Source organism: Centruroides vittatus, unplaced genomic scaffold (genome assembly GCF_030686945.1).
Source record: "Centruroides vittatus isolate TY-2023 unplaced genomic scaffold, ASM3068694v2 scaffold_464, whole genome shotgun sequence".
In the NCBI taxonomy this organism is placed as follows: domain Eukaryota; kingdom Metazoa; phylum Arthropoda; class Arachnida; order Scorpiones; family Buthidae; genus Centruroides; species Centruroides vittatus.
In genome coordinates, this window is record NW_027122710.1 from 3,069,058 (window position 1) to 3,081,933 (window position 12,876).

A 12,876-nucleotide genomic window follows, 5' to 3' on the forward strand; every position below is an offset into this window, starting at 1 on the left:
TATTGATTTATCTGACAAAAATGTCGTGATTATGATTTAGGCCTAACTGAGATCGAAAAAATACAAATAAGCCATGTAATTTTGTTATTATTTTAAACCTGTATAGTTTATATGATATTACATAATTTATATACTTTTTAGATATTATCAATACAAAAGTCGAATTCCTATATTTCTGATAGTGCTAATGCCATTATGAATAAATTTATCAATGTACTATATACTTCATACATAAAAATACAAATTTTAAAGCTATACTGTAATTTTTAATTTTTTTTCATTGTATCTTTATCTCTAAAACAAGTCCAAACAACATTAAAGCAGGGATGGGAAATCTTTTTCTACGTAAGGGTCGCATTTCAAAACTTTTGAATTGACGCAGGCCGCACACAAGAGAAAAGAGGGGGGAACTGTCGGTAAATCACAATTCTTTATTCATATATAATTATAAATTAGTACAGGTATACTTAATTTAGCTTCTGGCACTGATTTAAACGTAATATATTGGAAATATTTAGCCAAATATCAGTCACCGCTAGTCTTAAATTAGTTTCCATGTGTCTGTTAGCCGGTTTCTTGTTTTAATTTTTACTAAATTCATTGCAAAAAAACTTTTCACAAATATAAGTTGTAGAAAATAATGTTTGAATTTTTGTTGAATATCTCATTAAGCTGGGAAATTGATATATTTATTCACATTTTATGCCGCGCGAGCCGCAAAAAATATTATTGCGGACCGCATGCGGCCCGAGCGCCGCGGGTTGCCCATCCCTGCATTAAAGCATAATACATAAAAATTTAAATTTGTACAGTACACACATTTAAATTGAGTATTGTACAGATAATGTTTTCAATATCAGAAACTGTTTTTACTTTTTACCTAGTTTTAGTCAATCGTTTTTTATTTTCAATAGAAAATACTGTAAAATTGCTTAAAGCAGTCAGCACACAGGTAAGGAACTAGGTCAACTGGACCAGCATGGTAAGTGTTAACTTACTATAGGTACTGTAATTCATGTAAATAAAAATATTTCAAAAAGTGAAGTTTAAATGCCTAAAATACCCTTTTTCTGAATGCTTTTATTTTGAGTAATAAAATCTAATAAAATAAAATTTTTATAGTTATCAGCTAATTTTTGTTGGTGCACAAATATAATAATTACATTAAAAAATTTTACATTTTTCTGTTCTCTTGAATTATAAATTTTTGTAGTTCTAAATAATTAATATTTTAAAATGCTACAAATTTACCAGAAAATTACTGAAAGTAAAAGTAGAATATGAAATTCTTCTAAATAAACAATGAATGGTTTCAGTTAACATATTATGAAGAATATTCAAATATATGGATAAATGGCTTCCCATATTTGCATCTCACCAAAAGACTCTTAACATATTAGAAATAATTATTCAAAATTCATTACATTTTTCAACTTTTATGCTCTCGTCGAATTATATATTATTTATATAACTGTGCTCAAAACACCTATTTTATAAAGAAATAATCCATGGTGAAGACCTTTTATGAAAATTTATTAAAAAAATAACCTAAATGCTACTTTTTGTAATAGATATTGGTCAAACTATCTACCTTATGTCCATTCAATAAGTGTAAATATTTTTTTAGATTTATTCTGTGTCACTTATTAAATTATTTACTTTAGCTTGATACTCTGATGACAGCATACAAGCTGAAACATTTAATGAATTTTGAATAAATATTTGTAATGCCATTATGAGTCTTTTGGCAAAATGAAAATATATAAAGCTATTCATTTGGATATTCTTTGTAATTTGTAAATTTAATTTTTTTCATATTGTAGTTAATCTCATATAAGCAGAAACTTCAAAACTAAATCTATCATTTGAAATTTTATATTAAAATCTGTAAAAATTAATTATTCAAGTATTTAAAAAATGTCAATTATATAAAAGATTTTAAATTCATTAGATAATGTTATTTGGTTTATAACATTGAAATAAGCCAATTCAATCAATAAATCAATTTCCTAATGTTTTCTTTGAAAAACTATTTTAAAATTTTAATTTTATTTCTGAAACAATTCTCAGCTTGATATTGACTATCGTAAGTATCACTACAGTTTTTCATTTTCTATAATAATTTTCAATATTTGATTATCAAAAATCAAATATTTACTTTCATCATTAATATATATTAGTTTCATTCTTAAATTATTTATTTAGTATCTGTAATTTTTGAAGTAAAAGTAATTATTATTCACAAGTTACACCTCTTCTAAAAAAAAAAAAAAAAAAAAAAAAAATTTGTTTAAAAAATATTATCATAACTATCTATTGATATATGTCATAATTATTGACATATATCAATAGATAATTATGATAATATTTTTATGATAATTATGATATGGTCAGTGTTTTTATATTGTTAAATTCTTACAATAAGATTTAATGGAATCAGCTTTTATAGTAAAAATTCTAATTAAATAAAATAATAAAACATCACTGAACTGAAAATCAAACTCAGCTTTGTGAAGTACTTAATGAATTATCGATACCACCTTCTGCTGCTGAGAAATATTTATTAAACAAAACACAAATGTTTTTTCAACTTAATACAATAGGCCATCCTTCGATGTAACTGAATTCGAACACCTTTTCAAAAAATGGAACATTTTAACAAAGGAACATCCAAACTCTTACATTTAAATTTAAATCAAACGTTAAACAAATTAACAATTAAATAAATAAACTACAAAGATAAAATATGATAAATAAACTAAAACAAAAACAATATAAATAACTACCTTCTGCATAGAAATTCTGTATATAAGAAAAAATTAAAATGTAAAAATTTTTAGTTATCACCTGCACTTATATTTTGATGCATTTTTGTTTATTTTATTATTTATATTGTTGTTCTTTTAGCTTGTTTATCATATTTTATCTTTGTAGTTTATTTATTTAATTGCTAATTTGTTTAATGTTTGCTTTAAATTTAAATGTAAGAGTTTGGATGTTACTTTGTTAAAATGTTCCATTTTTTGAAAAGGTGTTCGAATTCAGTTACATCGAAGGATGGCCTATTGTATTAGGTTGAAAAAAACATTTGTGTTTTGTTTAATAAACATTTCTCAGCAGCAGAAAGTGACATTGATAATTCATTAAGTAAAATACACCACCATTTAAAATATTTGCCAAAGAAAAGAATTTAAAGAAACATTTTTTGTTTCTAAAATTTCTATCATTTTTGATCATTTTAATTAAGTATATACTTAAAATTAATTATACTTTTAATAAAAGATTAATTATAAATAATTAAAAAAATTACTTAATTCTTAGTTATTTATAATTATGTTTATATTAAAATTAGACTTTGAATAATGTACCTTAATTCAGGAGAAAATTCTTCTACTGTAAAACTTTTAGTTTTCATTGTAGTACTTAATGTTTCTTCTTTTTCTTTCTTTATAATTAAAGGATATGTATTTACTTCAAACTGAAAAGTAAACTATAATATAAATATAAAGAATTATTACATTGATACATATTATGCACATTTTTAAAGTAATGTAATAATGATTAATGAATAAGATCTAATGATCTAATCTTAATTAATAATAATTTACATGTCATATTGAATATGCATAAAACAAAATTATATGAAATTCAAACTATTTTTAATATTTCAAATATAATGTAAAGAATGGTTTCTAAATTTTCAATAAATTAGCCCATCCATGCATAGCATCTTTTAAAACAGAGGGACTAATTTTATCGAAATTTTTGGAATGCTATAATATAAAAATTACTTCAATCTCCTTCCCCAACAGTCCCTTCTTACTATCGGACCATCAGTATGGTGGCATTTGAATAGAAAAATTACATAATATGAGGTTACCAGCACAAAATGTGTTTTAAGTGGTTTTCGAAGGTGTCAAGTTTAAATATTTGGTGCATTTTTCGTCAAATTTCGTTGATTGGCAGACTACCATTTGTTATTCAGCTGTGAATGGTGAATGGCACAATTTCTTAGAGTTAACATTAGGAAAAATTATGATATCTTAAAAATTTTAAAATATTTTACTTTTGATTCCTGTCTACTTGACCGATAAAATTGTACCATTTCATATCATCTGAGCATCGCAAAAAACATGACAATAGTAGGCTAAAATAACCAAACTCTACATAATTTTCATTTTAATGTTTGTTATATTATAGTATTTGATATATATAACTACAGAGATTATTGTACATAAGGGTTTATCACACCGAGTGATCAATCTAACACGTTTTTAAACTTCTTTCTTCCTTTACTGTACACAATTTAAAGAATTTTTAAAATGTGTTAGATTGATCACTTGGTGCAATGAACTCTTACGTAAAATATCCTCTGTAGTTATATAAATCAAATACTGTAATATAACACAATAGAAGGATTAGAAGTACAAAATAATGTAATAACCTTAATGTTTGTTCTTATTTTTTGCCAGGGCAATGCTAGGCTTACCTGCTAGTTACTAATACATCAGGTTTTATTATGTTTGTACATGCTGGACTGCATAGCATCAGACATTTTATCCCCTCTACTCTCTCCTTCCATAATTTAAATCATCAGAATCGATTCCTATATACATTGGGGACAATGACAATGATTTAAGAAAAATTTCTCATTTTTGGGTTTTCAGATTAAAAAAGAAAACAGAGTACTGTACACAACAGATATACTTTATTTCTACTTCTAATTTTTGTCATATAATGTAAAAACATAAATTGGGAGGATAGAAAATTTGCTGGTACAAAAATATTGGAGGCATGTTCTCTCTGACCCTTATGGATCAATGCCTGTGATTTAAATGTACTATCACACATTGTTTTACATGCATTTTTTGTTCTTTACATTATTACTTAAAATACTAAAGTTTTTAAACAAATAAATAGATGTACTCTATATAAAAGTTCAGGAACTATTCAGTATTAAAAGATAACTCTATTTCTCAACTTTTCACAGAAATAAATGGATGCATTGTTAGAAAATATAATGATTTATCTGTAAATTATTTCTCTTTTCTCATTGAATGTGTCAGTATTTCAGTATTCCTCTGATAAAAACAGAATAGAGTACATCATTAAATCACACTACACAGAATAAAATTAGTGAAAAAGTTGTTACTTGTGTATGCCTGTAACATTACATACATAATATGAAAATATCAGAAAAATGTTCGCTTAACATTTGGACTATACATTTTTACTTTTATTTCAATTTCTGAAAAACAGATAATTAGTTCTACAATTCTACATAATAAGATCAAACAAAACATGTCCTTCCATAAACAATCATCTTATAAATACAAACAGTATTCTTCTGTTATTAATATTAAATTGCATACTTTTAGTAATGAAACGTAGTACTTATAAACTTCTAGTAATGTAATGAAATAATTAATATTTGAAAACAGAAGGGCTACCCTTCTGTTTACAAATATTAAATATTTCACGACAATTATCCATTTAGGACCATGCCAAAATGCATATTTATTAAGAAACTGTAAATCTGAATAAAATTTTTATTGTAAAAATAGTTAAGCATTGCATTTTAATGTTAAATAAAAATTAAAATCTGAAAATCACTTTCCACCTATGATAAGCCCAAAAAAAAAAAAATGTTAAAGTCCTAAAAGGATAATTGTAATAAACTAGTTAATATTCTTCCTCAGTCTTCAGTTTTTCCTGTTACATAGTTGAAAAAATTTCAATTTATGACCACAAGCTTACAGGAAATCAGAATTCAATTTACAATCATTCACGTAACAATGATTTTTCAAGAACTGATTAAGGATCTACTGTACTTATTTCTTTAATATTCAGATAATATATCACACAGAATATAATTACCTGAAATGCTTTTTGTAATCTCTCTCCTTTAATTGTTACAGTCAAATTGGTGGTATTGTAATTTGGATAAAGAACTACAGTAAGAACTTGATATTTCAATGAAATAGCCATAACTCTAACAACTGGAGAATGTTCATAATTTCCTTCAGAAATAGTTTCATTATCACTTAAAAGATTGGAAAGATTGAAGTACACAAAAATTTCACCTATAAGATATTTAAAATAATTTATAAACAATTTATAAATGAAAAAAAATTAGTTACAATGGTAAGCATTCAAGTTACACATTCAAAATTTATTCTAAACATTCACTTGCAATACAGGTATACTTCGGGTTACATTGTTTCAAGTTAAGTCATTCTTGATTATATGTTGTTTGTCAAAATATATATATATATATATATATATGGAAAAATAAAAATCAAGTTTAAGTCATTTTATTTGACTTTACGTCTGTCCATCACAAATATTGAAGTCGTAATATCACTAGAAAAGCGTTAAAAGCACATAAAATCATGTTACTATACAATAAATAAGAATAAAAGTGTATAAAATCATATTAAAATATTCAGAATCAAAATATAAGAATCAGCTGTTGATGCTGACAATCCACAGCCATCTATGTCCACAATGTAAATGAACAAATTGAATGTAAATATTGGTAAATTTAACAAATTAGTCTTTTCTACTATAGCAAAATAATTTTAATAACTGTATTTGTTATTTAACCTTACAAAATCATTTTATTTTATAATGTGTTAGAGCAAACCACATTCACAAATAAAGAGTCCGTGATGTACAGTACATCGCAAACTCTTTATTTGTGAATGTGGTAAACATCGCCAAATTGTAAACATGTACATTTACAAGTATATACACACATATATTCATAAATTTAGATTACTTTTTTTTTCCTCTACTATATTAAAAACTAAAATTTATTTGTTTGTAGGCTTACAATAGATTCTTATTAACCATATATTATTAAAAATTCATTTATAAATAAAATACAGAACTGGGAATGGTTATTTGTAGTTTAGCCTAGTGACAAGTAAATTTGGAGATAAGTAAATTCGACTTAAATCGCCTCTCTTGGAACCAATTACCAACGTAAGGTGAGGTATACCTGTATAGCACTAAAAACATATCACAAATGAATAAATAGTTTTAGTTGGTTTAATCATTTATTTAATTATTAAAAGTAATAAAACAATGAGATCATTATACAGATTCAAAAAATTTTTCAAGATTTTTTTAAAATATTTTTGGTAGTTAAAAAAATAGGATACACACCTTTAGTTCAGCAATCAATCAAGAAAGCAAATTTTACATTAGTTGAATGTCAAACTAAAGGTGCATACCCCCATTTTTTAAACTTTCAGAGTTCTAATGTTTATTTTTCCATTTTAACATTAGCATGTGTAAATCACTCAATTTTTAGTAGTTGATACCAAATTTATATTTATTATATTTTACAGTGAATTTATAAGCCAAAGAAATAAAATGCTATTATTTCTTTGGCTTTCAGATACTTTATTTCAATTGAAAAGTCAGATTTATACAATTTACTAAATTCAAAACTTCTTAAAGAATTGTGACATCTAATTAAACAAGTTAATTAATACTATCTCTGTATAGTTAAACATATTTCAGATACTGTATTCTTAGGGAAACAAAATTAAATGTAAAGGAAGATATTTAATACTAAGAAAAAATGATAGTTGAAATAATGGGAATAGTAACAGATCATCAAAAATACTGTAAAATAATTAAATTAAAGAAAACTACTAAAATATAATATATCTACCTTTAGGAACAATGTAGTGAGTTTTTTCATTCATTAACATTATACCAAATAAATGATGATAATTGGAAGTTCCACAATCACCCGCATCAAATGCACAAGTATATACATTACATGCCTACAAAAATTTTAAATAAAATTTTATTTAATTATAAATAAATTCTTGATTTAAACAGTAATATATAAATTTCAAACTACATTTATGTAAAAGTTAAAAACACAGATAAGAAATAAACATAGAAAGAATTTCAAGTTTTTTAGTAGTGTAATAATTGTAATAAGCATGTGTTTACTATTAGCAAAGGTATATTCTTCAAATGTAAGTAAATAATAAACAAAACATCAAATGAATGAAATAATTTATTCTGAATATTTAAAGGATAGACAATTACAAAATATTCAGAGATAACTTACACAGATAATTTTGGATTTCTAGTATATTTCTAACACAGAATATGACTGAATATTAATCTGATGCAGATTAATCTAGAAGTTTTATAATTTATTAAAACAATTTTCCTAAAACATAATATTTCATCATTACATGTTTCAAATTGAAAACTGAATATCCAGAACTGAACAACCATTCTTCATTAAAATTTTATGATTTTATTTCTATATATATTCAAGATATCCCCTTGACTATCTATGCAGGGGCAAACAAGATCTATCCAGCATCACATGCAGAGATGCCACACAAAGACTTGAGTGGTGCAACATGACATTATATTTAGCATGACAAACCACAACTCTTTCAGAACATTTTACGGCATGAGGCAATTTTTGTTGGAAAGGAGTGTATAACCATACAATGTGCACCCCTAAACTAAGTATGCTGCATGTTGCATGCAACATATGCAACATCAAGTGTACTTAGAGTGCTGAATGTCTGGTGCAAGATTTAGGATGAGCAGCTTCTTGGTCATGTATTCATTAACAGCATCCTGAATAGTGATCGATATCTGAACATCCTAAACATGATAGTGAATGAATGGCTTGATGACTTACCACTAATGCAACTACAGCAGGTTTACTGGCAGTTAATAAATGAAGTAAAGTGTTTTGTAGCATAGTGTTTACAATCAAAGAGCACTGATTTCTACTAGGAGAGCTTACAATGGTGGAAACACCATACAGAAAAATGCTTTGACTTAAAGTAGAAAATATGTAAAAAATAATGCACCAAATTCAAGTTTTATCTACATTTTCCAGGAATTTAAAGGTAAAATTTTACAAGCAGTTGTATTCATTTTAATTATTTTTATATTTGTCTCGTAACAAGCATACATCTTAAAAATATAATCTGTGACCATTAAGTTAAAATTATTAAATTATGATTAATATCCAAAATTTAAATTATAACTTCAATAATATGATAGCTCTAAAGTTTCAAAGAGTATCTAAAACATGCATATTTTAATAGAATATATTGCCTTGTTGAAATATTAAAAAAACAAGTAAAATGGCAAAGCTGTATTTGGGACAAGACTATGTCTCAGAGACTCACTACTAAGCAGGATCACTTTGATACTCAAGGCAGATCTCATTCTCATTCTCCAATTTTCTTTGGTATCACTGGTTTTGAGTGCAATTGTTCAAACTTTGCTGGCCTCAGCCACGACCACGAGGTCATCCATGATGCATTTTCAATGAAATTAACCTATCCAATTTCAAAACTTCTCTCTGTTGCATGTTGCCCCAGATTGAATTTTTGTCCACGCCTAACGAAAATTTCCTGTTTTTGAAAAAATAATCCTGGCCATTATATCGTCTGAAATTATTATATTCTTTTTGCACGAACAAAGTGTATATATTAATAAATGTAAAAAGAAAACAAATTATATTTCGGAAGTTGATATAAAATTATAATGATTAGTGCCATCTACTTTCAAAAACATTCCAATGGCTGAAATGAGATATCTTGGGTCAACCGGTCAAGGTCAGCACATCGTGACCAGAAATATGTTGGGAATAACACAGGACAGGTAAATGGGTTTATTCAAAGATTCGTTTATCATAATTCAAATTAGCAACATTTGCTTTTTGAACTTTCCAACAAGCAACACATGCACAAATCTCACACTACTTCCTGTTTGTAGAGCGTGTCGCCATTTTGTATTTTATTTTGACTCAGTTCTCGGTCCCCTGACTACCTACAAGTCTGGTTTTTTTTATGCACGCATGATTTGGGCACTTAATACTCTGTGCCAAATTTCAACTCTTGACATGTACTCCTTCATACCTCTAAGTTTGTTACCCAGCCAGCAGTGCGATTTTATAAACAAGACATAGTCTTGTCAATAATGGAATATTTATTTGTACAATGTATAAATTTAAAGGAACTAACTAGCTATAAAATATATCTCACCTTTATAATCCAGCTCTCAAATTATTATATTATGTATGTGTAAATATATATAATAAAATTAAATAATGTTTGTATATGTATGTGAACTACATAACTTACAGTTATATAAATCACATATAAAATACAGGAAATCCTCATTAGTTCAAAATTCAAGAGATGAAATAATCACAAGTTCAAATTATCGAGTTTTCAATTATCCGAGATTTACACATTTTTGTACAATATGCCAAATGCCATGTAACTGATCTAATTTATTAAACAAACAGAACACAGCTACATATACAGAACATTATTTTCGTTAATTAAGAATTAATGATAGTAATATAAATAAACAGCAGGTAAACAGCCTGTCAGGTCAGGTGTGTTTAATTTAGTTTTATTTGATTAAAGCAACATGACACATGGGTGATCTGCCAAGAAAAAATGTCTCCCAGGAAGTCTTTTATGGGAAATTGTCCCCATTTAGATATTACAGACATGAAGAAAATCCAGAAAAGTTCAAGTTGGTCAGCCCATTGATGAAGTGTAAATCCATGATCAACTACCAGTGTTCAGTGGTTTTATCCACTCAGCCACTGGTGGATGAGAACTTCACAGGTTGCCAGATAGGTTTTATAAAATGTAAAGCAGAATTCCTTGAAATGTAGCCCAAATTATTTTTAAAGTGGCCCAAAAAGTATTAAGTTGCCAAAATGTAGTAACCTAAAGCTTACAAATATTTCAATTTGCTAATTGCAGCCCAATCTTGCAATCCCAAAAACCAGCTGTATTTTACAAGTGAAAAAAAGGGTAGTCCACGTGTAAAGTGATACCCAAAAACATGTTATGTAAAAGTAAAGCCATATTGATCAGATTAGAATTGTTTTTGGTCTACTGTTCTCTTACAGTATGGAGGCACTACGAGAAAGAGTTAATATATGCATATCACAGTTCAGAAAGAATTTTCACTTTGAATTTCAAACTAATCAAATTCCTTAATATGCAAATTTCTTTAACCCTGGTCCCAAAAGTAAGTTACAAACTAATAAAATTTCAAACTATCTGAGTTTGAATTAACAAGGATTTCCTGTATTTTATTTCTTAGCTAATAAATTTTATAAATTATAAAAATTAATAATATTTTTTATACCTGATCACAATATCTGTCTGCCAACCAAGCATTAACACAATTCTGATTACAGAGAGCTGAAATTCAAGATTATATAAATTATATGAAATCCTATGAAAGCTATTTTTTCATTTAAAAAATATATTACTACCTTTATCACTATCATCTAAAAATCCAGTGCCATATCTAAATGAATTATCATGTCCAAAATGATGAGGATATGCAATCTGTACTTTATCACCTGTACAATCACCTCCATCCCACTGACATTCAGAATTATTACAAGGTTTATCACAGTAACCATCACGAATCCAAGCAGGTGGACAACCTTCTGCACAATCAGGAACAGGCCAAGACAAATAAATCTGAATTTAAAAAAATTACTTTATTATAAATATAAAATGTAAGAAAATTACTTTGCAAAATACACACAATTTTTAATAATTAATGCATTTTGTCTACTTCAAACATATACTTATAAGTTAATATTAATTAATAAATCTTTGAAACTTACACTCAATGTCAAAATGGTTAAACAATGCTCTAAACAACTGTCTTTTGGCATTAAAACTTTTAATTGTTTAAAGTTTTAACACAAAACACAATTGTTCAGTGTTATTTAATTAATAAATCACATTTAAATAGAAAATTATAATAATACAAATACACAACGATAACGAGTTGTTCGTTAATATTTATTGGCCAGAATTTTAAAAAACTAAGTTGTTTATATCAGAAAGGGTTAGAAAGTTTATTACAATTGTCTATATTACTTTTTTCCTATGTTTTCTTTATTTTCTATTTACATTTGTATTTTTATATATTATATTTTATGTATCTGGGTTATACTGTTAATCAGGGGGTGGAAATCTTTTGTCATATACATGACATTTCCATTTGTAAAATAAATGAATAAATGAATAAATAAATAATATTTAATTATAAAGCAAAATATATTGCTTATATAACACAAACAAAAAATTAAATGAAATATTTACTTAATAGTAAAATATAATTTTTTAAAAAATTGGAATGATCAAATAAAGGATTACTTATTATAATGTATAGTAACTTCACAAATTACTGTATATCCCATAAAAAAACTAGTAAAATCAAGTTGAAAAAATAGAGTTCAGAGCTCAGCAAAAACATATAAATAAAGGAAACTTTTGAAAGTTGTGGCATAAGAATACTGGAAGCAGATTTGACAGTAAGATTTGACATGTGAAGAAAGTGCACCTTACACAGATTACAACTATTGGAATATCACCACGATAATAAATGAGGAAAACAAGCATTGTCACAGAAAAAGACTTTAAGCTTTACTTTGTACCTCAAACTTCCTTCACTGATACTACTCAAAGATTTTTTAATGTTTAGCCAAATTATTGTAGGTGCACAACTTTAAGGCACAACAGGAAACCTAAATATATCTGCCAACATCAACCTTTGCCAGTTGATCCTGGCCTTGTTGGCAGCACTCAGATCTTGTAAGGCTGTGGCCATGTAACCACAAATGGAAATTTCATAATAATTCTATATTCATCTAACAGTCTGTGGTAGTCTTCAGATTTTCCTTGGTGTCCCAGAGATTATGTATGAAAAATTTGGTCAAGATTGGGCAAAGGGTTTAGGAGTTAATAAAGGAGATAAAATCAGAGGAGGACTGGGATGTATAGGTTTTTGTGGTAGTCTATATTTTCCTCGGGGACAATGAGA

At 26.6% G+C, this 12,876-nt stretch overlaps 1 protein-coding gene across 2 annotated transcripts in view; it reads right to left on the reverse strand.

Annotated features, from left to right (window-relative positions):
* The window catches only part of Gnptab (N-acetylglucosamine-1-phosphate transferase subunits alpha and beta), a 62,129-nt gene that overhangs the window by 21,667 nt on the left and 27,586 nt on the right, over window positions 1–12,876 (reverse strand). For both annotated transcript variants that reach the window (XM_067287436.1, XM_067287437.1), the window contains exons 10-14: window positions 11,309–11,522; window positions 11,179–11,234; window positions 7,685–7,799; window positions 5,878–6,083; window positions 3,369–3,490 (exon numbers count right to left, since the gene is read on the reverse strand). In XM_067287436.1, coding sequence (XP_067143537.1) covers window positions 3,369–3,490; window positions 5,878–6,083; window positions 7,685–7,799; window positions 11,179–11,234; window positions 11,309–11,522 — 713 coding nt within the window. The remainder of the gene's footprint in view (window positions 1–3,368; window positions 3,491–5,877; window positions 6,084–7,684; window positions 7,800–11,178; window positions 11,235–11,308; window positions 11,523–12,876) is intronic.